Genomic DNA, 22790 nt, shown 5'->3' with positions numbered 1-22790 from the left:
CCATAGCAACACATGACTACATAGTGGCTAACATGCAATTCTCTACATTAAAGGTTAGGGCAAGAGGGGAAATGTTATCTTTGTTCTCAACCCCATGTTGTACTAATTACATAACTTTTTAAAATTTTTCAAAGTCTTCACATTAATTATTTCATTTGATAGGCACATGCCTCACCTTGAAGGATGGATGAGATTTTAGGAGGTAGGGAAAATTCCCATCAGAGGAAATACATGAGCAGAAGCAATAAGGAAGGAAAACAAGGGGTCTATTAGGAAATTAGAAGTCAGGGAGATAAACCTAAGAAAACGTATCAGGGAAGCCCTCAACAGTCTCCAGACCAAGGAGGCTGGGAATTATTTGTCAGGTAGTGGGGAGAAAGGAAAGATTGTGAGCGGGGAAACAGACAAGATCAGATTAACCAGGCAGCTCAATATAGCATGAAACGAAGTGGGACAGACTAGAGGTGGTTCATTAGGAAATGACTGCATTAAATCTCAGAAATGGAGACGAAAGGATAGCCTATCAGAATCTGGTACTCAGGAGATCTCAGTATTAGTTCTATTCCTCCTTTGGTGATTGGGGAGTTTTTTAGGGAACTTTTAGAAAGATATTTCTTTCTCACCCCCAACCCTGCCCTACCAAATACAGAGTACCTACTACCTGTCAAGGACTATGATAAACCTTGAAGATATAAAAGGGAACAAGGTAGGTACGGTCTCTGATCACTTAGATCTTATAGTATCTTAAGAGCGATGAAACCAATAATCAGATAAATAAGAAATATTTCACAATGTGGTAAGTACTATAAAGAAAGTAATCATGGAGATTTTATTGTTGTAAACTGAGATGATTTCCATTTGAAGATCATTCTGAACGCAGTGTGAAAAACTGCTTACCAAGTCTAGTAAAGGTGGAAGTCGGGATTTCAGTTAGAAGGCAACTAGAGTATAGAGCAGGTTAAGAGATGATGGCAGCATGACCCAGATTAAGAAAGGTCTTTGGGAAATTTAATGGCCCCCTCCTCCAATATTTTTGCAAAAATGATCCTCTATGCTTGTGCTGCAAAAATTTCAAATGAAATAAAGACTGTTGTCTTGTCCTATTAAGCACTTTTGCGGGGACAATGCTCCCAAGAGTCAACATGGAGTTAAATCTTCAATTATTCAGATATTAGAACATATTTACAATCTTAACCAACACTGTTAAATGAAAAATGTAATTATTTCTGAATGTAATTTTGTTTCATTTTAGTAACCTTCTGATGAGAGGATACAACTTGAGAACTGAAAAAAAAAAAAAAAAAAGCAGCAGCAGCAACCATTAGGAGGACTTCGCAGAACAGCCAAGTACGTAAGTCTTGAAACAACAAGTTTTCCATGTTCAAGGAACATAAAGTAACCCAGTGGATGGAGCAGAGTAAATATACATCAGCACATAGTTATGTCCTTAGTAAACCAATGACCAAGAAACATCTTATTTGTCTGTCACCTCTGCAATGCCGGCATGCAGCGGCCATCAAGAAACAAGCAGACAAAGGTCTCGCGCGTGCTACAGTATTTTTCAGTTGCCTCACAAGACCCGATTAAAAGTCGCCAGTCCCTTCTGGTGAACCAAGAGCAGAAACAATGGTTTAAAACAGAAAACAATGCATCCAGCAGGTGCCTGTGTAATCCCAAAGGCTTGACAATAAACCTCTTTATCGCTTGGTCACCGCCTAAGCACGAAAGGCACTTTCCTCCACATCCTCAAATACCAACACTTCTCGAAAATGCTAAGGCACGTCCTTAAGCCGGCGGTTCTCCTATCCACGGCACGCGTGGCAGCCTTCCTTCTCCCATCCCTGGGCCTGTCACACAACTAGAAAGCAGCTTCTTTTCACCGGTGGTGCGAGTAAGCTCCGCAAAATCAAATCAGAGAGGACACGGACAACCACCCGCGAACAGGACAAGCGCTAACATCACATCCGGCCACCTACCCGTCAGCCTCCGCTTCAGCGGTCGTCGCCGGCGTGACGAACCCCAAACGCCGTCGGGGGCGTGTCTGGCCAGCCAATGGGCTCCGTCCACCTCCCTCTTCCGTTTCCGTGTTGTCTAGTCGGGATCTATGACGTTAAAGGGCGGGCGAGGAGGAAGATCCAGAGCCGGGCTCCTCAGTCGCCCCGGAGGCGGGGAACGAGAAGCAAGATGGTTTACATCTCGAATGGTGAGTTTGGGGGGCGAGGGGAGCTCCGGGGGCGACCGCTGGCCTGGGAGGCCGGATCTCGGGTGTCTTCCACCGTCGCCCGCTGGGCTTGGCGCCGCGCAGCCAGGCGGATCCCCAGACGGAGGGGACCGGGCCTGCGGCGCGTCCGCCGATGGTCCGTAAGCCGGTGGGCAAGGGCCGAGGTCCCCATCGTGGAGACTGTGCCGGGAGCCCAGCGTCCTCGTTCTGCTAGGGCTGCTGATTGCGGGTGTCGCGAAAAGGGGTGTCTCCTCTCGGGCGTCTGCGTCCTTAACTAGTGATAACGTGAACAGCAGCTGCGTAGCAGGCATGCCTGGGCCACTGTGTTAGCGTTGTTCGCTTATCAGCTCAGTCAGTCTTTAGAACAGCGCTACTCAGCTAAGGTTCTATTCTCCCCGTATTAGCGATGGGCCGTGAGGCGCGTGTACATTAAACCGCTTCTCCCGGATCACGGAGGCGGTTAACGGCACAGTCCTGGTTTGAATCGAGGTAGGCTGACGTCAGCGTCTTGGCTGTTGTCAACTATATGTGGCCTGTGTAACTTCAAGATAACTAGATGAAAGTTTTGCGTGAGCTTTTCCCCCCAGGAGAGGGTAGCTAGTCACACACGTAGTCTTTTGTCCTAATTTCAAGGGGCACAGGAAGAAGCACCACTCCCTCTAAAGCGAGTTAATTATTCCTGGAATGGAGAATCAGAGGGACTTACTTCAGTGACTCCACAAAGAAAATGACTGGGGAGAAAAGACAATGTGACAGGCCTGACCACCTGTTTGACTCAGGTGAAATAAGTGTCTTGGTGCAATCTTCACAAGTGGTGCATAGGTCACTGGAACTAGGTGCTGGTTCTGTTAGAGTCATCTGTTCATCTTCGGAGATAGTTAAGATTCTGAAAAGCCTTTTGGCAGAGTGCACTTTGCATTTCTTTGCTCTTCAAAATCTCTCTCCTTGTCTCCCACTTAAAAATCTTTGAAACAGGTATGTTGATGGACACACACACACGTACACACACTAAAATAAAATCAAAATTTTATGTCCGTTTTGGGCACTTGCAGACTTTGTGTTTTATCCGTTGTGGTTAAGGCTCGCAGCTTCTGTTTATGCATTATTGAGTAATTCTCTGTAGTATGTCTTACTGTGTATGCATTATCGTATTTGATCCACATAAATAACAAAGGATTTATTAGGGCCTTTTAGTTCAGTCTCATAGGTGAGAAATGCCATTTGCATTCAAACAACTTATTTCCCTCTAAGGATGGTGGGGGTGGCGGGGGTGGGAGGCGGTTCTGCCTTCAGAAACTAGGAGGGAAAGTGCAAACAGCAAGACAGAATGATGCAATAGGTTCTTTAGAATCAAAGGAAGAACTGACGGGTTCCAGTTAGATCTGTCTTCTTAGAAGGACTGTATTTACCAGCATTTCATAGTTGACAAAACAATTCTCTTAACTGTCAAACGACTTTTTTATCCCCCAACAATCAATCCTATATGATTAGTCCTGGAATGCTTCTTCTCAGAGAAGGAAAATGTCCCATCAGACAAGGAAGCAGAGCTAGTAAGAGGTAGAACCAAACCTATCACATATGTTCTGTCTTTACATGTAGTCCTTTTTTCTTCAATGTCTCTATGAATGGATATACCTGAAAGTAAACCCTGGCCAGAGGGATGAAAGTGAGCATGGAGAAGTCCTTAGGAAAATGGAGAGAGGTAGCTGACAGGTCTTCTCCCAAAATATTCTGATCTTTTGATTTGCAAGGCTGAAACTCTAGAGCACTAACTTTTTATGTTGTATCTTCTGTTTAAAGTGGTTTGAAAAATAAATCAATTTTTGCTTAATATAAAAATGAAGTCTATAATCAGAATCAACAGTGTCCTTTTACGGAAAAATAGTAGTCATTTTGATGAACAAGCCGAATTCTCTTAACTACTTAGAGCACACAGATTCTTTGTTTTATAAAATTTTATCATAATAACTGATTCTAAAGACTTTTAAAAATATGTGTAAGCACTCTTTTTATACAGGCAAGAGGCTTTGCAAGTGAAGAAATACTTTGAACACATTTAGGAAAGTGGAAGTGTTGTGAGCATTCTTTTATATTTACCCACTTGTTCCCTCAAAATACTTGAATAAACAGATGTTTATACACCCAGGAGAATAGAACATTTTCACAATAGCCAAAAAGTGGAAGCAACCCAAGTGTCCATCAACAGATGAATGGATAAACACAATGTAGTACAAACATACAAAGAAATATTAATCAACCTTAAAAAGAAAAAGGAAAATTTGACACATGCCACAACATAGATGAACCTTGAAGACATTATGCTAAGTGGAATAGCTGGTCACCAGAGTACAAACATTGTATGATTCTTCATATGAAGTTTCTAGAGAAGTCAAATTCATAGAGACAGAAAGTAGAATCATGGTGGTTGCCAGGGGTTAGGGGAAGGGAGAAATGGGAAGTTAGTGTTTAATGGGTATAGGATTTCAGTCGGGGAAGATGAAAAAGTTCTGAAGATGGATGGTGGTGACAGTTATACAACAATATGAATATACTTAATGTCATAGAACTGTACACTTAAAAATGGTCAAAATGGTAAAATTTTTGTGTATATTTTACACAGTTAAAAAAGGGGAAAAAAAAGGAAAAATACTTGAATGAATCGTCACCCATCAAAATTACAAACTATAGGAAAGCATTTGACAAATTTAAGGAATGACCCCTATACCACAGAGCTTTACTTCCCTGAACCCTTCCTTAGAATGATGTGCATATAACAGACCTCTCCATTTGTCGACCATTTGGAACAATACACGAGTTGAAAACTGAGTCTATGATTGTTACCTAATGTAATGCGTCTTGTGTCAGGGATTTGTAGCACTAACTCAAGTTTCTTTATTGTCTGTAGGACAAGTGTTGGACAGCCGGAGTCAGTCCCCGTGGAGGTTATCTTTTATAACAGATTTCTTCTGGGGGATAGCTGAGTTCGTGGTTTTGTTGTAAGTATAGTAATGCTCTTAATAGTCCCAGCTAAGTCGCCAGAAGTACAATAGGTACATTTTGTTGCGTATCTTAAACGGGCTCCGCTTTCTTAAAGCTGTTTTTAATTCTTTTTTTGTTACTAGCGATACTAAGGGAAGTGAATACTTGTGTGGTGGTCAAGCTGCCAGAGGACATCTTATGGTTATGAATCTGTTGGTTGAGTTAGTAAGCTTGACCATATCTTAGCCTTGGTGACCATTTCAACCTGCAGCTATGGAGCCAGGCCTGCCGATTTTAATGCCAAATGACAGCACCTCACTTTCACTCTGCTACTCATGGCTTTCGTGTGTATATGCAAATTGTATTCAATATTACACAACAAGTAAACAAGGGAAATTAGATCTTAATTAAAAAAAAAAGCTCCCAAGTAATCAAGTTTTTTTTTTTAATGAAGGATTAGAATCATTCAGAGGAGACAACAATTTAAACTTCACTATAATTTCAAGCAATTCTTAGTTAAATGCATTTTTTGGTCTTTCACATGCTGTTTTATGAAAATTGTTCATCAACTACTAACAAGTCTTACTTATCCTAAGTTTGAATATATATTTGAGCGTCTTATGGGTAGAGAACTGTGGGGATGCAAAGATGTGGGAGACAGTCTCTTTACTGACTTACTAGCAGTCAATATCTTCCTATTGCAAGGGGCACTGAGGCGGGCATGATTGTGGGAGGTGGACATCAAAGGAAGTTACTCCGGGTGGAAGCAACACCAAGGTGCAGAAAAGTTTGAAAGTCAGTCTGTGATCTTTATGCTTAATTTGATTATTGCTTTGGTTTAGAAAGATTCATCTTTTGGCTGCATGTAGCATAAATTAGGAAGGGTAAAATGGAAGAATCAGTTCCATAGGTAAAAAATGGGACAAGAGAGGCTCAAAGTTAAGTTCCCCAGTGCAACTCTTCTTTAGTCTCTTACAAATTTACCTGCTCCCTGTTGTTTATTAAAAATATGGTTTTAATTTAGTTCAATTCTTTCCCTTTCACAAATAAAGAAAATTTCTTTTAAATGGGTTCCCAGGGCATCTGTGCCGCTGGCACACTACCCTCAGCCCCTCCCTCTCCAAGGTAACATTGGGTAGGGTATCGGCAGGGGAAATGCAGGAGCAATTAATGTGTGCAGTGCTGTAAAAACAGACTCTGGGACCTGACAGCTGATGTAGAGGAAGAAAGGTGGGGTGAAGGACAAGGAAGGGTGGCTTTGGCACAGAACATAGCACGTTCTGTTTAGAGACGTGCTTGCATTAGATGGTATTGTACAGACGGCTTTGAAAAGTGGGTTTGAAGCTAAGTTAGTTCAGTCGTCTCACAGAGATGACAGTTGAAACCACGAAACCGTTATATTTTATAATGTTGGAAGTGATCTGTTGTTTTCTGCCCCTCGTTTCAGCTTCAAAACTCTGCTTCAGCAAGATGTGAAAAAGAAAGGCTACGGAAACTCATCTGATTCCAGATATGATGATGGAAAAGGGTATAGCTTTTTAGATTGATAATAGATGTTTTCACCCCTCTGTATATTTTAACTAAATTAGTTATGATAGATAGACAGACAGACACATGGAAATTAAAAGTTTAAATTCTATTTCACAAAATTAATGCATTGTTGTAAATTAAGTCAAGATGCCTGTGATTTGATAATCTGAGTTAATTTGGCAAAGCTAATATGTACATCAAATATCCTATAGGAAATACCTGAATTACAGGTTGAAAACTGAGAGCCAACATTAAAACCTAGAGATTTCATTTTAGAATCTGGATTTCCAACTGATAATTAAAAATTCAAAAGATCAAGTAGCGAAGGGTTAGGCTTGTGTTTCCATGTGAAAATCAGATGGAGCTGGGTTTCAGTTAGGCGTTTACTGACGGTGCTTGCTGGTGGGTTCATCCTTGTAGGGACCAGATACATGAAGCACAGGAGGACTCACTTTCCTCATGTGCTTCATGTATCTGGTCCCTAAAAGGGTTTAAAGTTTTGACCTAAATGGTAGTTCCTATTTTAAATAAAGGGTCTATTTGAGTGTTTAAAAGGAACCAATTGAAGTAATGTCTACTAAACAGTAGAAATTAACTTTTCCTTTTTTTAGGCCCCCAGGAAATCCCCCCAGAAGAATGGGTCGAATTAATCATCTGCGTGGGCCTAATCCTCCTCCAATGGCTGGTGGATGAGGAAGGTAACTTCAAATCTGAAATTATTCTGCAGGGATTTCATTTTGAAAATGCCTCCTTAGGAAGGTCTTTAGGAAAACAAGTCTGACATTCTGTAATTACTCAGACATCATTATTTGGAAAAATATTTCTGTCTTAACCCTTGAAAAATCCATTGGCTTTATTATCCAAATGTCTTTTGAAATAGGTTTTATAACATGTAATGGTGGATTTCTCATACAGATACAGATTAATAATTAGCAACTAATTATTATGACTATTTTTTTTTTTAGGTAAATGTCTGCTGTAAGAAGCAGACAACTGGACATGCACATTCGTAGCAGAAGGAAACCATCAAGCAGGGGAGAGCTGAGCGTGCTGGACGAGTGGATGAATGTGTACGTCTAAACAGGGATTGCTCTGTGTCCTCACAGACGAATGAGGTTGTGCTGGGAATTCCCTCGCAGGGATCTGGCATGACTGATGCAGTTCTATAAATGCACATGTTTGTCTCATTATCATTTTGTATAGTTTATGAAAGGATTAATACACTTTTAATAAGTAAATATTTTTAGGTTACAAAACTGACTAATCTTTATATAATTGAAACACAAAAACTCCAATTTGAAGGAAAATAAAAGGCGATGTATTTAGTACTATTAGTGTCACCATTTTCAACTTCTGAAAGTGTTCATTGTTAATTTGTTTCCATTTATAAATAAGTCACATTGTATTTATTTCAGTAGTATGCGTATAATAATGTATTGAAATGTATTTGTTCCATGAATCTTTAATAAAATGTTTGATTTGCTACCAGATATAATTATCAGGGTATTTATAAAGCCATAATCAACAAAAGTGAGCTACAAAATGAAGATTGGCTAGGTGGCCTTTAGATTCATGAACTTCAAAGCTATCTTGAGAAATTATTCTAAACTGTTGCTTAGGTTTTAACCCCTATCCGAATGAATCCTGGTAACTCACATTCTTTTACCAGGATGGAGCCCTATGAGGTTAGAGATTTTGTCTTCTTTACCCCCAGTATTTTGAACAGTGACAACATGTAATAGGCACTGAAATAATTACTGGAAGAATGAATAGTACAGATAATTCTACTTACAGTGTTTCACAGGCTTTGAAAACAAAGTGTTCAGGTAAAAGCATTTTTATATCCATTTTATATGTATTTATTCAACCCTAATTGCCAGGAAGTGGGGATGTAATCAAAGTGATAATTACTGAGATGGTTAAAATGGGAGTAGGTTGTTTTTGGTTGCTTTTTGGGGGGGTGGGGGAGGGTTGGTTCCATTTTGGACATGTTTAAGTTTGCAATGCCTTCGACATCCAAGTAAAGATACCAAATTCATCAGTCCGAATCTCAGGGAGAGGTCCACACGGGAATTACGTATTTGGGAATTATCTTCATGTTTAAAGCCATGAAACTGGATAGTCATCCAAGGAATGTGTAGAGAGGAGACCTAGCTCCAGAGAACCCTAACATCAGAGTCTGGACTGAGCACAACCAGTGAAGTATGAGAACTAGGAGTCCTATGTATGGTGTCTGGAAATCAGGAGAAAAGACAGGTGTGAGGACGACATGAGATGCCGGTTATTGGCTAGTCCATGGTAAGCTGTCACAACAAAAATCAAGTACTGCACCTTGCTGTCACGCTACATCCAGAATCAATCGCAGCAACATCCGTTCAATGACGGCCTCGCCGACCTCCCTTCCGTTTCCTGGAATTCTCGGCGGCGAGTCCCCGGCGGCCATCTTGGCTGTGGGCGGCCGGCCGGGAAACTGCGCCTGCGCCGAGGGGCCTTCTGGCGGTCTAGGTGCCGCCCGGGGCCTGGAGGTTCGCGGTGGTCGCCAGCTGCGATGACCCAGGCAGAGAAGGGGGATGCGGAGAACGGGAAGGAGAAGGGCGGGGAGAAAGAAAAGGAGCAGCGCGGCGTGAAGCGGCCCATCGTGCCGGCGCTGGTGCCGGAGTCGCTGCAGGAGGTTAGGCGCCGCGGGCGGGTCTCAGCGAGGGCCCCGCACTTTAGCCCCAGATCTTGTCTGCCGGGCTGGGGAGGGGAGGCTGGCGCCCTGCGGAAGGCTGCGGGCCCCCACCCTCGTGCGTGGTGCAGAGGTTGCTCATTCCCCTCCGGATCGTTGCACAGGGGGACGCCCGGCGAGGAAGCCCCGCGCGCTGCGGGGCCAGGAGGGCTCGTTCCGAGGCCCTTAGCACGTCCCCACCGCCCACCCCCATCAGCCTCTGCCAGAGCCCCAGCTCCCTGGCCACGAAGCAAGGACAGGGCTATCACCTACTTCCCGAGCTCATGTGAGGTTTTAGTGGTGGCAGGTAAAGTTTAGCACCGGGTCTGGCTCACGTGGAGTATTTGCGTATCCTTAGGGGTAAGGGATAGAGGGTTAGGCTTTTTTCTTTCTTAGGAAATCTCAGGTAGTATAGGTCATTTCAAGCTTAAAAGCAGTGAAATGGTAGACACTTTTGTCTGAATATACATTAGGAACTGGTATGTCAAAAACTGGAAAGGAGTAAGTTATACTAACCAGAGGAAATTGTTTGCAGTAGCATGACAGGCGAAGGACCTTTATATACATAATCTTAATAGTGAAAAAAACACCAACATTCCCATAGAAAAATGGGCAAAGGCACTGTACAGTTCACAGCAGAAATCAGGAGGCATTTAAATGCTTAGAATTTCATATTGGACATCTCTGAGGCAGGTTCGTTACGGGCGGGTGTGTTAAGGATAATACCCAACTGGCCAGGCAGCTGTGAAATACAGAGCAGTGCCGGGCACATGGTGAGCCCTCAGGGTGGTTATTACTGTTGCATAGGGCTCAGTATTTCCACTTACCTGGTGGAGGGGGCAGGTTGGATGGAGGATTCCACTCTGAGGGGCGGGACGTGGGGGTGGGGCCACAGGTAACAGCATGGTGTGGGATGGGTTGGTGCAGAGGACCATTAGGAAGTGTTGGGCACAGCAGGTACCTCCTCCATTCCTCAAGGTCTGGATGGTTTCTTCAAAGGAGCTGACATCTGGACTAAGACCTGAAAGATGATTAAGGGTTAGCCAGGGGTAAGGTGGAATCTCAGGGAGGGAGAGAACAGCATAGGAGACACCTGGGCTAAGAGGATATGTAGTGTTGGAGAGCAGGATGTCTGGAATTGAGGAAGAAGAGGGAGCAAGAGATGAGACTAGAGATCTTAGCAGACTCGGGAGGATCATAAAAACCCAAGAGTCTGGCCTCTTCGGAAGGCTATGGAGAACTTTGGAAGAGCTAGCCAGACTCTGAGCTATGTGATCAACTCATTTAATCCTCTATGAGGTAGGAACTTATTCCAGAGCAAGGAAATGGCACAATCTGAACTTGAAGCCAGGTCTGTGAAATCAGAGCCTGGATCCTCAACTGCTTTCACAGCATTTCGTTAACTTCGGTCCGTTGTATAACACTCTTTAGTTTTTCCATATCTCTGTGGTACCTGTATTATTTTTTGCTTAATAACTTTTTTACCCTATCTTACCTTAAGCAGTAATATCCAGGAAATGGTAGTGGAATGTACTGACCACAAAAGAAGTGGCTCTAGAGTAAGGCTAGAGAATTAGGCAGGGTCTTCATCTTGGACGTTTATACTTTATCTTATTGGCCAGGTATGGAAATGCCAAGACATAACTGTCACTTCAAGGGCAGGGCAGAGTAGGTGCTAGCTAATGAGTCAGGCTGCAGTCGTGGTTCTTAACACAGGGATCCTGCTGTCAAAGGGATTGTCAGAGTCTCTTTTACCTTCTCCCACTCCCCACAGAAACTATGAGTCCCTCAACAAGTCTACATGGTAAAGGTGTCCAAGTGATTGAGATTATATTCTGCCCCCATGAGAATTATGGATCTAAAAAAAATTGCCATCTGAAAGTAAAGGCCAGTCATCGCTCCACTGTCCTGATTTGTGCCACGTTGTCAGTCCTTGTTCCCCATCTGCCAAGAATGGATTGTGAATTGCAGCAACGTTTTCTGACTTAGGATAGAATTGTGAACTCTGGCTTTTCAACACCAGATTCTTGCCAGATTAGAAAAATAGCAAAGAACCAAAAAGGGTAAAGTGTTTTTAGAAACAATAACCAAAATACAGTGTATGCACACATACACTGGAAGTGCTTGATGTATGTAAAGCCTTATTATCCAGCATTACAAAATAATAACTCTATCCTTACATTAACTTTATCCCTCACCTGTTCAACCAGTGGGTTTAAACCTGTGTTGTCATATTAATCACCTCAGGAGCTTTTGAAAATTGCAGATTCCTAGGCTCTCTCCCTGGAGATTCTGATTTAGAAAATTGATAATGAAAGTTTAGGGTCAATTTTTTGCTTGTTTATTTTTACAAGCATCTTTAGGTGATTTCGATTTAGGGAAGCCAGCACTTCACTAGTCATAGTATTCCCCACACTCTCATTTCTTGTTTAACTGTCTTCCCTAGTAAACAAAATTCTCTGATGGTTGGGACTTTGTCTTGGTCACCATTATACCCACAGTGCCAGGGACAAATGCCCAAGAGGTTAATTTGCATTGGATAATTATGGTTCCGTTCATTTAAACAAGTATTTGTTGGACTATGTGAGTCAGATCGTGGGAACACAGATACAAAATGAATTTGTATTCAGGCACGGAGCAGTAATTTAATGCCTCTCAAAGACCTCCCTTTACAGAATTATTTTAATACCTTTGAGTCTGATAGTCATTTCAGGAAACTAACTTCTTCGCTTGGTCTGTTACCTCCATGTTACTTGTTACCTGCATATTACTTACTAAGATCACACTCCTATGTTTTATGTTTGCAGCAAATCCAGAGCAACTTCATTGTTGTCATACATCCAGGTTCAACAACTTTAAGGATTGGTCGAGCCACAGACACACTTCCTGCCAGCATTCCTCACGTCATTGCACGAAGACACAAACAACAAGGGCAGCCCCTATACAAGGACAACTGGCTCCTAAGGGAGGGACTAAATGTAAGTCAGAAATGGAGGACCTGGAGAGAAAGCCCAAAGTTTTCTCTTTGGGAGGGTTTAGACATTCAGGTGTACACAGTAATCTTGAATAAACGTTCTTCATAGCTTTAACGTGTTTTAAAATAATAGCATCATTCAGGGTTACAAATACATTTTTCATCTGAGCTAGCGATTTTAGATTGTAAAGAAATAATTATAACAGAAGTAAATCCAACTTTTTTTAACCCATAAGTACAAATTGCATATTGATGAAGGTGACCTTTAATGGCAGATACAGACTTGTCATGCACTGAAAATGATGTATTCAGGTCTCTGTTAACTGACTGCCATATTTTCTCTTCCGGATACTTACAGTTTAAGTTGCACTTATATTTTCAATTCATAAGCAAATTGAATTGTTACGGTAAACACTTATTATAATCTTAGGTCATATCATAACTTAAGGCAAAAAAATGTATTTCCTTACAGTAAACATTTATCCTAGTTTGCAAATGGTAATTATCAGAAAAATTTTTGTGGTAGTAGATGTTAAATATATATATTACATTGTAATTCACTTTTAAGATTTAAATCAAGGATAGTTTTAGGAACTTGTAGTTTCTGTAATTCTGATAGTACTGTATTTGCACACATGTATAATGCACACTTTTTTGCCCAAATTTGTGAGGAAAAAGTAAGGATGCACATTATACATGGATAGTACTAATTCTGTATCTATATAAACGTTTTTAATTCTTTTATTTATGCTTATGAGTTAAAAGTGTAATAACAATAAATGCTAAAATTCCTTCATGACACAAAAAACAAGTACCTAAATATAAGCAAATAAAAATTTGAATTAAGAAATTAAAATGAAATATTTTTTCCCTGAAAGTTTGGGCCAAAAACGTGGGTGCACATTATAGATGAGAGCGCATCATACACAGCAAAATATGATAAGTCGTAGGGTATGATAAGTCTTTGTAGCATAACTAGCAGACTATACTCAAGTCCAATTTCTAAGCTTAAATATAATTTGACAATATAAGAGTCTAATATTCACCTATATCTTTGTATCCTATAATTCTACTTTAGGAAATAAATCTCAGGAATAAAAATTGAAAGAAAACAAAACATTTCTACAAAAAATTATGGATACACTCTTTATAATATCACAATAACTTGAATACTTGTTGGTTGAGCAAAATAACATGAAGGAATATTACAAAATTGTTACAACATTGCAAACAGCAGAATTATATAAATACTCAGATGGGAGTCTCTGAAATACTTTGTAAGTGTAAAGTAGTGAAGCTCTGATTTGCCATAAAATTTTCTATCAACCCAAAGTCACTTGAAGTTATAGATTTTTGCAGACAATTGGTTTATAGTGATGGTTCTTTTATGATTTTTTTTATTTATAAATAACAAAAAGATTACTTTGAATACATATGACAGAGAATAAGGAAATGCTACTTGTTGACAAAGGAGCATTTCCCATTGCTGCATTAAATTAGTAGTTTGCGAGATTGTCTTCCCTTTTCTCTAAATCCTTTGTACTGCTCATACTTTGTTCTTTTTTCCCCAGAAACCTGAAAGTAATGAACAAAGACAAAATGGTCTTAAAATGGTGGATCAAGCCATATGGTCTAAAAAGATGTCAAATGGTACCAGACGGATTCCTGTGTCCCCTGAACAGGTTCAGTCTCAACTGCATTATTCTCAGATTTATTTTTTTAGTGCAGCTATTATATCATAATGCCATTCGTATGCCCTCCCTATTTCATTGCAAATGCAAGATGGGATTTCCTTTAAAAAGAAAAAAAAAAAAAACAGTTAACCACCTAAGGAATACTTGAATCAGTGTCACAGATGCTTAGGCAAGCCAAATAATTTATAAGGTGGTGTTTTTTACTGTAAGTTGATGAAAATTTACAGTTTACCTGAGAGTCTTAAGTGTATAATTCCAGGATCTTGGTGGGAAGCTGTATTCTTACCACATTTGTTATTTTAAAATGATAAACCAATACTATCAGGCATGGCTATGAGTCAGTATGTTATGTAAATTTGTATTCAACTTTAGGCAGAGTGCATTAATTTTGGACTGGCTGTGAGTCATGGCCTTGGTATTAAAAAAATCACAGAAAAAATAAAGATTGTGGAAAAGGGCAAGAGAATCCTTTTGTTACCAGTCAATATTTTACCAAATATCTTGGATTTGTGATTAAAATTTGCCACTGTATCTGATCCGTGAGAGAGGAGAAAAGAGGACTCATACTACACCCACCCCTTTTTTTCCCCTTGCATAAATTCAGAGAATTGTCTGATGTGCTTCTGTTTCAGGCACGCTCCTACAACAAGCAGATGCGACCTGCCATTTTAGATCACTGTTCTGGAAATAAGTGGACAAACACAACTCATCACCCTGAGTTTTTGGTAGGAGAAGAGGTAGGAAACTTATTTACGCTGAAATGGAAGAAGAAAACCTGATCCTAGTGCTAAAATTCACTTACTTTGCAATCCAGTTGTAGTTTTCTAGCATTCCATAATCCTACTTTAAGGACCGTATAGTCACACTGGCTCCTGAAATGTTAGATACTCTGCTCTCAACATTTAGAATGCTCAGCAAAATATTGATCAGCAAATAATTTCTGGCCTTAGAATTTTGAATGTGAATTCAGAAAACCCTGAGAGAAGAGTTTTAACAATGTGTTCATCTTCATCTTTTCTAGGCTTTGTATGTTAATCCACTGGACTGTTACAATATTCACTGGCCTATTAGAAGAGGTCAGTTAAATATTCACCCAGGACCTGGGGGCTCCCTTACAGCTGTTCTGGCAGATATTGAAGTAATATGGTCTCATGCAATACAAAAATACTTGGAAATTCCACTGAAAGATTTAAAGGTGAGCTCAAATTTCCAGTTATGTGGATTGTCTTTCAGATTGTTTGTCAATAGAAGTATACATTACTGAGTTATTTGTTACACCATGCCCTGGAAGCACTCTCGGCCTTAAGGTGTTGAGCATATCTTGTTCACTGAATATCTCTTTAGTGCTTTCTCTTTATTATTCTGTTGGTTTCTTTGGTGTCTCTCTACTGCTCTGCAGGCAGCAAGCTTATTTATGTTTATGCCTTCTCCTGGAACTTTTTTAGATATATCAGTTGTTTTATTTTTCATTTCACAAGCTTTAAGTAATTCCAAGGGGAGAAAAACTTCAACATTTTCTGATTTTCATAAAATCCAAAAGATAGCAGAGAGGTCTGAGCTTTAATTTTGGGTTTTTAACCATTGCTGCTACTTTAGAGAGAATCCTCTTTGAAGACAAGTGTGGTGAAATTCATTTTGACCTGGCGTTATGTTAACCATTTAATCTTTTCTTTCTTTGTTCTTCTTTTTAGTATTACAGATGTATCTTGTTAATTCCTGATATCTATAATAAACAGCATGTGAAAGAATTAGTGAATATGATCCTAATGAAGATGGGTTTTTCAGGTATGTGTGATATTCCAGTGAAACCTACTTGAAATGAGACTCGTTCTCATTTTTACTGACAAAGTTAATTCAATTCACTGCTTTATGGAAATGCTTGAGAGGATCAGCAATGCTTGAACATTTACCCAGAGATTCCTAGACTTTAGCTGATTATGTGTCTGGGAGTGTTACTGCTCCCCAGCTGATCGCTCCTCTGCCTTTTGTTTTTCAGGGATTGTGGTCCATCAGGAGTCTGTGTGCGCCACCTTTGGCAGTGGTTTAAGCAGCACCTGCATTGTAGATGTTGGGGACCAGAAGACCAGTGTGTGCTGTGTGGAGGATGGGGTCTCTCATCGGAACACTCGGTAAGGAACCTGGGAGTGGGCATGCCCCACTTCTTCCCTCACTGTATGCTTTATGTTCAACTATAAAGCGTCACAAGGGAGAAAGAAATTACTTACAAGGAATTATATATTCAAAGTTTGCGTAGGAAACCTGCAAGATTGTGGAAGTGCAAATTCTAACAAGGCTGCAAACAACTGGCTCTACCCTTCCCTTTGGAACTCTCTAATACGAGTTCACATCAGCAGCTGTGTGTTGTGTGCTTTCCACGGAGGAAGCCTGTTGTTAGCTCTGTGTCTTTTGCCGTGGTCTGGCCTAGAGATACCAGTCACACTCACAGCAAAGTTTTATTTAGGCAAGTCATGTAGGAGAAAATAAGTTTTCAGGTCCGAGTTCTCTAGCTAGCTAGCATTTTGAGTATTTGCTTTTCTTGTCATAAATGGTGTTCAATGAGTGATGAGTTACTTTATGGCGGTCAAGTCCCTTCATGGTGTAATCACTGATACAAGCGTTAATATTATAAAATAAACATCAGGAGCAGGTTTGCTGCTTGTCCTTCCTGAGACAAGCCCAACACAGGTAAGCACACTCAGGTAGTGCACATATGTGTTCTCTGCAGCATTTTGTGCTCTCAGGATGGCTCCTTCACGATGCTTTAATTCTTCTTGTCCCTTACAATAGGTAGTTTGAATCTCAAGGTATAGAAACAAGTTTAAAAGAGGGCCCAGCCGTCCATGAGAAAGGTTAACCTGCTGCCTCCCATCCCAAGGTACCATGCGTTCTAAAACTCAGTGTGAGTTATTTTGGCTCATCCATTGTTTGTATTGTCTGACGCCAGTGGTTCTCAAGGTGTGGAGAAAACACTGGATTCAAATCTCCGACCACTCAAATAATGTAGACGTGGTCTTTCCAAATCGTAGACACGTTCAGTTAGTGGATAGTATTCTCTAGGATTTCTCCCATAAGTTTGTCGTAGGGTGTCAGTGCCTGCCTCTTGTATATGCTGGTGATTGTGCATAGGCAAACAACCATCAAATGGTAAACAATTGGTTTGGAAATGAGTTGGATTTACTACTATTTTCTGTTTCTTGGATACTTTTTGCAAACAGCATGACTGCTTCTAGGTGCCCTACCACGTTTTTTTTCCTAGAATTCCTTTTCTCCCTCCCATCCATCCAACTGTCCTTTCATTCTTTAATTTATGTATTCCTTCCACAAACATTGCTTGAAACTTGGTGTGTTCCACTGTGCCAAATTGAGTTCTTGAATCACCCATTGCACCTTCTTAACTGACAGATTACCCATCTGCCCTTTTCTCTTCACTCTAGGCTCTGTCTGGCATACGGGGGATCTGATGTATCAAGATGTTTTTACTGGCTGATGCAGCGAGCTGGATTCCCTTACAGAGAATGCCAGTTAACAAATAAAATGGATTGCCTTCTTCTGCAGCACCTTAAAGAAACTTTTTGTCATTTAGATCAGGTGGGAGCAAAATTAAAATTGATGATTATTTTTGTTTTCAGGAAAAATTTAAGATACTTAAAAGGCAATTAAAATTTTAACAATATCATACTGCTCTTTCAATTTAACTTAATAAAGACTTGAAGCTGAAACGCTTAAGGAGTGAGAGTTTCTTGGTAAGGTCAGAGCTGTGAGGATATGTCTCGGGCTCTGGAAAATAGCTTGTTTTTTTTGAGAAAGAGAGTTTAGTATATAACTCTCTCTATAGGCTCTGTAATGATTCTGATAAAGGATGAAGATAAATCTTTAGGTGTGATGAATAGTAGCAGGTAAAGATATAGGTACAGTCATTTAATAAAATGGCACCATTTGAAGCAATATCTTAGTATTGTGAACAGTCAACATTTAATCATTGCTACATATGGATTGCTACCTTTTTATACTCTGTTTTAGACCCTGTTTTCACCTTTTTCAAGTAACATAATTCTGAATAAGAAAACATTTTTGAGAACTATAAGACTAGGTAACATTCCTTAGTTATTGAGGGCACTTGCTTATTGATTTGGGTCATTGTATTAGTGTTTCTCGATAATAAATGCAGACGATGGAAATTTCACAGATGTTCAAAGGGAAGCAAGTTATCATTGAACTCTTGTTTTATTCAGTTCTACTGCAAGTGGTAGTTATAGGGCAGCCTTTTTATAGGTGAGGTGTAGATGGAAAGGAGGCTTAATTGTATTTGGAGGAGTTTACGTGCACTTTTACTGATTCACTGACAGCATCTTTTCCTGGAATCAGGACATCTCTGGGCTTCAGGACCATGAGTTTCAGATTCGACATCCGGATTCCCCTGCCCTACTTTATCAGTTTCGATTAGGAGATGAAAAACTCCAGGTACCATGTGGGTGTATATTTTCATGGGTAGAAAGAAAGCCAGCCAAGCTCAATCAGACTGAGAGAATATGTACTCTCTGGGAACCTCATGAGGTCAGAATGTCAGCTGCTTCAAGATTATTCACTAAACCAAATTAGAATAGGTCTGAGGACTCTTGTTAATTAACCACTCTGTGATTAGTTATTTAGAGGGAGAGGCACCCTTCTTATTAGGTAATTATAAAGTAGATTACTAGGTACTTTACAATTGCTTTGAGATTTGTGGTGTCATGTTACCTATTCAGTTGGAGAAGTGAGTTTTCTGGCTTATCTTACACTGAAGAAATAATGCTACTCCCTAAAAAAGAACACTACCCAGTCTAACTTGTAGGACCTAGTCTGCCAGTTTCGTTTTTAGAAGAACAAAATTGAATGGATCAGTTATTTTCAAGAGGCAGTGTCTTTGATTGATCATTCTTTTCCTTCCATGCACAGGCTCCAATGGCTTTGTTTTACCCAGCAACTTTTGGGATCGTTGGACAAAAAATGACAACTCTGCAGCACAGATCCCAGGGTGACCCTGAGGACCCTCATGATGAACATTACCTGCTGGCCACACAGAGCAAACAAGAACAGGTCTGCGGTGATTCTGGTGTGAAAGGAGGCAGTTTTGCCCGTAGTTAATGGATCACTGCAGTCACTACAGTCTGACAGCATACTAAAGCTAATACTGTTTTTAGAGCTGTAGATGAAGTGAAGTCTAAATTTAAAATGTGGATGACAGATTTGTTTTGTTCAGCAGACATTAATCCAATTTTCACAATACCAGGCCGCACATTTAAAAGTTAATTTAATGAAACTACTTCCCTTGTATATGTTGCATTATCTACTTTTGAGTATTTATCCATAGTAAATATTTTCAGTAAAATCTCACCTATTTTTTTAATTATAATGTGGGAGAGGTGTGTAGCATAGGCAGAGTTGAATTCCTTTGTTCAAAGCTGATCCCAGTAATAGGACGTCTGTTGCAGGGGCCAAAGATTAAAACTATTGTCTGCTAATGAAATAGCAGCTCTTAGTGGAGAGAAGTAAACCTTTTCTAGTCTTCGTTCCTCTCCTAAAGGTGAGCATGAGGTGGTTAGTTTAGGTTTGAAAATGAGGCTTCCATAACAGTCAGTGGCCCAAGAGTTCCACTGAAATACTCCACTTAAAAACTCAGTTCAAGTGGGGCCAGGCGCGTCCACACTGACATCTCAGTTTTAAAACCCAACCACTAACAGTAAGGTTCTAGACCAGCCCTGCCTGCCAGTGACTGCTTTGGACTGTCAGCTCAGCCTCATCTTCTGCACACCCACTCTCACTCCAGGTTATCTGGGAACGGGTCCCAGGTGGTTGGCTGTGTACTGTAGTGCATTTCCTCCATTTCCTCTCTGCACCACAGTGCCAGGCCTGTTTTATAGTGTATAGTGTGTGTGTGGGGGGGGGGGTTAGCTGGAGAACATCAGCCGTGTTGTGTCACCACCTACCTGAGTGTCCTTTTCATTGATTTAAAGTCTGCCAAAGCTACTGCTGACCGAAAGTCTGCATCCAAACCCATTGGATTTGAAGGGGATCTCCGTGGCCAGTCCTCTGATCTTCCCGAAAGACTGCATTCCCAGGAGGTGGATTTGGGACCCTCCCAGGGAGACTGTCTGATGCCTGGCAACGACTCTGAGGAGGCCCTGACGGCACTGATGTCCAGGAAGACCGCCATCTCACTGTTTGAAGGGAAAGCCCTGGGCCTGGACAAAGCCATCCTTCACAGCATAGACTGCTGTTGTAAGCACGTGGGGGCGGCGGGGAGATCGCACTTAAGTGAACGGGTGTAAGCAGGGCTGTGGCTGTGCAGGGGCCACGCACGTTCACGCAGAAGCAAGCGAGCCTACCTTGTGCTTGCCTTGTCAGGTGTCGGGCTGGTTCCTGGCCCTGTTGGAGGAAACCACAATAAGTCAAACTATCACACAAATGTGAAACTGCAACTGTGACAGGAGCAACAAAATTAAACTGAGGGGTACTGACTGGGTGGGCGCTTCTGATTGCAGGATTTAATAAGGGATTTTTACTTTGTAGAAGTCAGGGAAGGCTTCCTCGAGGAAAAGCCACTTGAGAGAGATCTGGGCGGTGGGTGGGGGTTAGCTCGTCACAGATGGAGTGGTATTCCAGGCAGAGAAAGAAGCCTGTGTGAGGGCCAGTGTGGCTAGGACACAGGGTGTGAGGATGAGGCAAGAGAAGTGAGTCCACGCCATGTTGGACTTTTTAGGCCCCCTGAGAGATTTTGGTCCTGATGCTGTGAGTAGCAGGTGCGGGGATGGGGGCAGCAACATTCTCACATTTGTATTTTGCAAAGTTTCTCTGGCTGCATTGTTGAGGATGGGCTGGAGAGAGATCCTGAAGAAGGCTGCTCTTGCAGTTGTCCAAGCAAGAGGTGGTGGTGGCTTGGCCTAGGGTGGATATGGGGAAAAGCGTGGAAGGGCTATCTCTGTCTTTTCAGCATCTGACGATACCAAAAAGAAGATGTACAGCTCCATCCTGGTGGTGGGAGGTGGTTTGATGTTTCATAAAGCTCAAGAATTTCTGCAGCACAGAATCCTCAACAAAATGCCACCTTCATTCAGGCGAATTATTGAAAATGTGGAAGTGATCACAAGGCCCAAGGTATGTTCATGATGCAAGTTGGACTGTATGCAAATGAACCCAGCACTAATTATTTGTAATTATAATGTTGTATATAAAAGAGGTGAAATCCTAGGAGCCATGGACTTGTGTCTGGGGAGTTCTGGAGGGTTTGAGGCAAGTGGAAAAATTCGAGCAGGTCACAGATGTAGTGAAAGGAGCTCTGGATTAGGCGATTGCAGTCCTGGGTTTTAGGCCCTGCTGTGCTCTCCAGAACCAGCAGGACTGACTTCTGCCTTTTAAAGGGACAGTGGGGCAAGGAGAAGACAGACGGGTCTCACGCCATCGGCCACACAGCTCCATTTTTCTCTCTTTCACGTTAAGCATCTGCTGCTGGTCCCTGACCAGGTGATCTTTAAGGATCTTTTAGGCTTGAACTATCTTGAAAAGAAATATAAACCTAGGAATTTAGAAACAGTGTGCCTGTATTTCATTATATCTCACTGACAATTCCTGGGAATGTTCTTATTTAATTTTAATCCTGAGGGAGGGATTTGTGGGATATGTGTAGTCTACTCAAACATCAAAATCAGTTATTTCCTGTTATATATGTTCTGCCTTACAGGCAAAATGTGGAATAATAGTGGATAGTAGCAGCTTCAGAAATAAAAAAGTTTTCTGGTCAGTTGAAACAGACACCTGTAGTGCACGTGTCCTGTATGGGTCGTTAATTCAGGTTGAAAATCTGGCTTATTAGGTATTGAGTCAGCAAGGTTTTTTTCCACCCCAAAATTCAAGTAAATGATTAAGTGTACATCTTGTCTGCTTGTGCTGACATGTCTTTATCACTCCTCTAGGACATGGATCCTCGGCTGATTGCATGGAAAGGGGGGGCAGTGCTGGCTTGTCTAGATACAACCCAGGAACTGTGGATCTATCAGCGAGAATGGCAGCGCTTTGGTGTCCGCATGCTGCGAGAGCGAGCTGCCTTTGTGTGGTGAAATGGGCAAAGTCACTGTTAAAGACCCAGCACCAGCCTCGTGTATAAAAGACTCTTACAGAATATACGTGTTTTAATTTATTGACCTAGAGGCTTAAGTTTCGTGGAAAATAAATGAATTTTAACTTTTATGTTGAGAACATAACATTGGTGTGAAATTATAAGCTGCTTTTGTAGTCAAGACATTTGAGCATAAAAGATCCTTTCTCAGCGTCTCAGGAACTCCCCAAGGATGTAAAAGGTGCTGTAGAGCAGTTCTCAAGTGGTGATGCCCTTCATTTAAATTGATTTCTGAGTGTCATCAGGTTATAAGGATTGGATGTGTGACTTATGGACCTGAACTATGAGAACTGTATGATCATGAAGTTTTCCTTATTGTCTAGAACAGTGAGCACACATGATGTGACTCGCGTGCTCTTGAAATTCCAAATAAAAAAAAAGTTTTGTTTTTTTCATTTTCTGTTGAATTACAAAAAAGATTGGGGCCCATTTGGGTCTAGATTTGCAGAGGCAAAGATTTAAGGCTGGTCTGGCTGGCCTTTGTTACCCGACATGCTCTAGGGTGGGCTTGGGAAAAGAAAACAATCATTATT

At 41.1% G+C, this 22790-nt stretch overlaps 2 protein-coding genes across 3 annotated transcripts; both read left to right on the top strand.

The window, feature by feature from the left end:
- The first annotated feature begins 2072 nt into the window (after positions 1 to 2072).
- Positions 2073 to 8220, top strand: SELENOK (selenoprotein K). 2 transcript variants are annotated; one of them, XM_033131444.1, is made up of 5 exons: positions 2073 to 2203; positions 5127 to 5217; positions 6648 to 6728; positions 7342 to 7428; positions 7696 to 8220. In XM_033131444.1, exons 1-5 carry the CDS (start codon positions 2185 to 2187, stop codon positions 7697 to 7699), a joined length of 282 nt encoding a protein of 93 aa, XP_032987335.1. In that variant the 5' UTR covers positions 2073 to 2184; the 3' UTR covers positions 7700 to 8220. The 2 variants fall into 2 exon arrangements, with proteins under 2 accessions (XP_032987335.1, XP_032987336.1); XM_033131445.1 differs by lacking the exon at positions 7696 to 8220 and having other exon boundaries at positions 7342 to 7432.
- A 959-nt stretch (positions 8221 to 9179) lies between these two features.
- Positions 9180 to 22652, top strand: ACTR8 (actin related protein 8). The gene is made up of 13 exons (XM_033133077.1): positions 9180 to 9401; positions 12245 to 12415; positions 13983 to 14093; positions 14738 to 14842; positions 15127 to 15300; positions 15797 to 15890; positions 16102 to 16234; positions 17540 to 17693; positions 18471 to 18566; positions 19041 to 19181; positions 20099 to 20363; positions 21076 to 21239; positions 22055 to 22652. The coding sequence occupies exons 1-13, from the start codon at positions 9279 to 9281 to the stop codon at positions 22196 to 22198; spliced, it is 1875 nt and encodes a 624-aa protein (XP_032988968.1). The 5' UTR covers positions 9180 to 9278; the 3' UTR covers positions 22199 to 22652.
- Positions 22653 to 22790: the final 138 nt, after the last annotated feature.

The sequence above is a fragment of the Rhinolophus ferrumequinum genome, chromosome 17 (assembly GCF_004115265.2).
Source record: "Rhinolophus ferrumequinum isolate MPI-CBG mRhiFer1 chromosome 17, mRhiFer1_v1.p, whole genome shotgun sequence".
Classification (NCBI taxonomy): domain Eukaryota; kingdom Metazoa; phylum Chordata; class Mammalia; order Chiroptera; family Rhinolophidae; genus Rhinolophus; species Rhinolophus ferrumequinum.
The sequence above is the reverse complement of the archived record's forward strand: the minus strand, read 5'-3'. Positions and strand labels throughout refer to the sequence as shown.

Coding starts and splice junctions, on each gene's coding strand:
- ACTR8 (XM_033133077.1), top strand. CDS start 9,279: ATGACCCAGGCAGAGAAGGGGGATGCGGAGAACGGGAAGGAGAAGGGC. Junction 12,416..13,982: donor TCCTAAGGGAGGGACTAAAT/GTAAGTCAGAAA, acceptor TTTTTTCCCCAG/AAACCTGAAAGTAATGAACA. Junction 18,567..19,040: donor TAGGAGATGAAAAACTCCAG/GTACCATGTGGG, acceptor TTCCATGCACAG/GCTCCAATGGCTTTGTTTTA.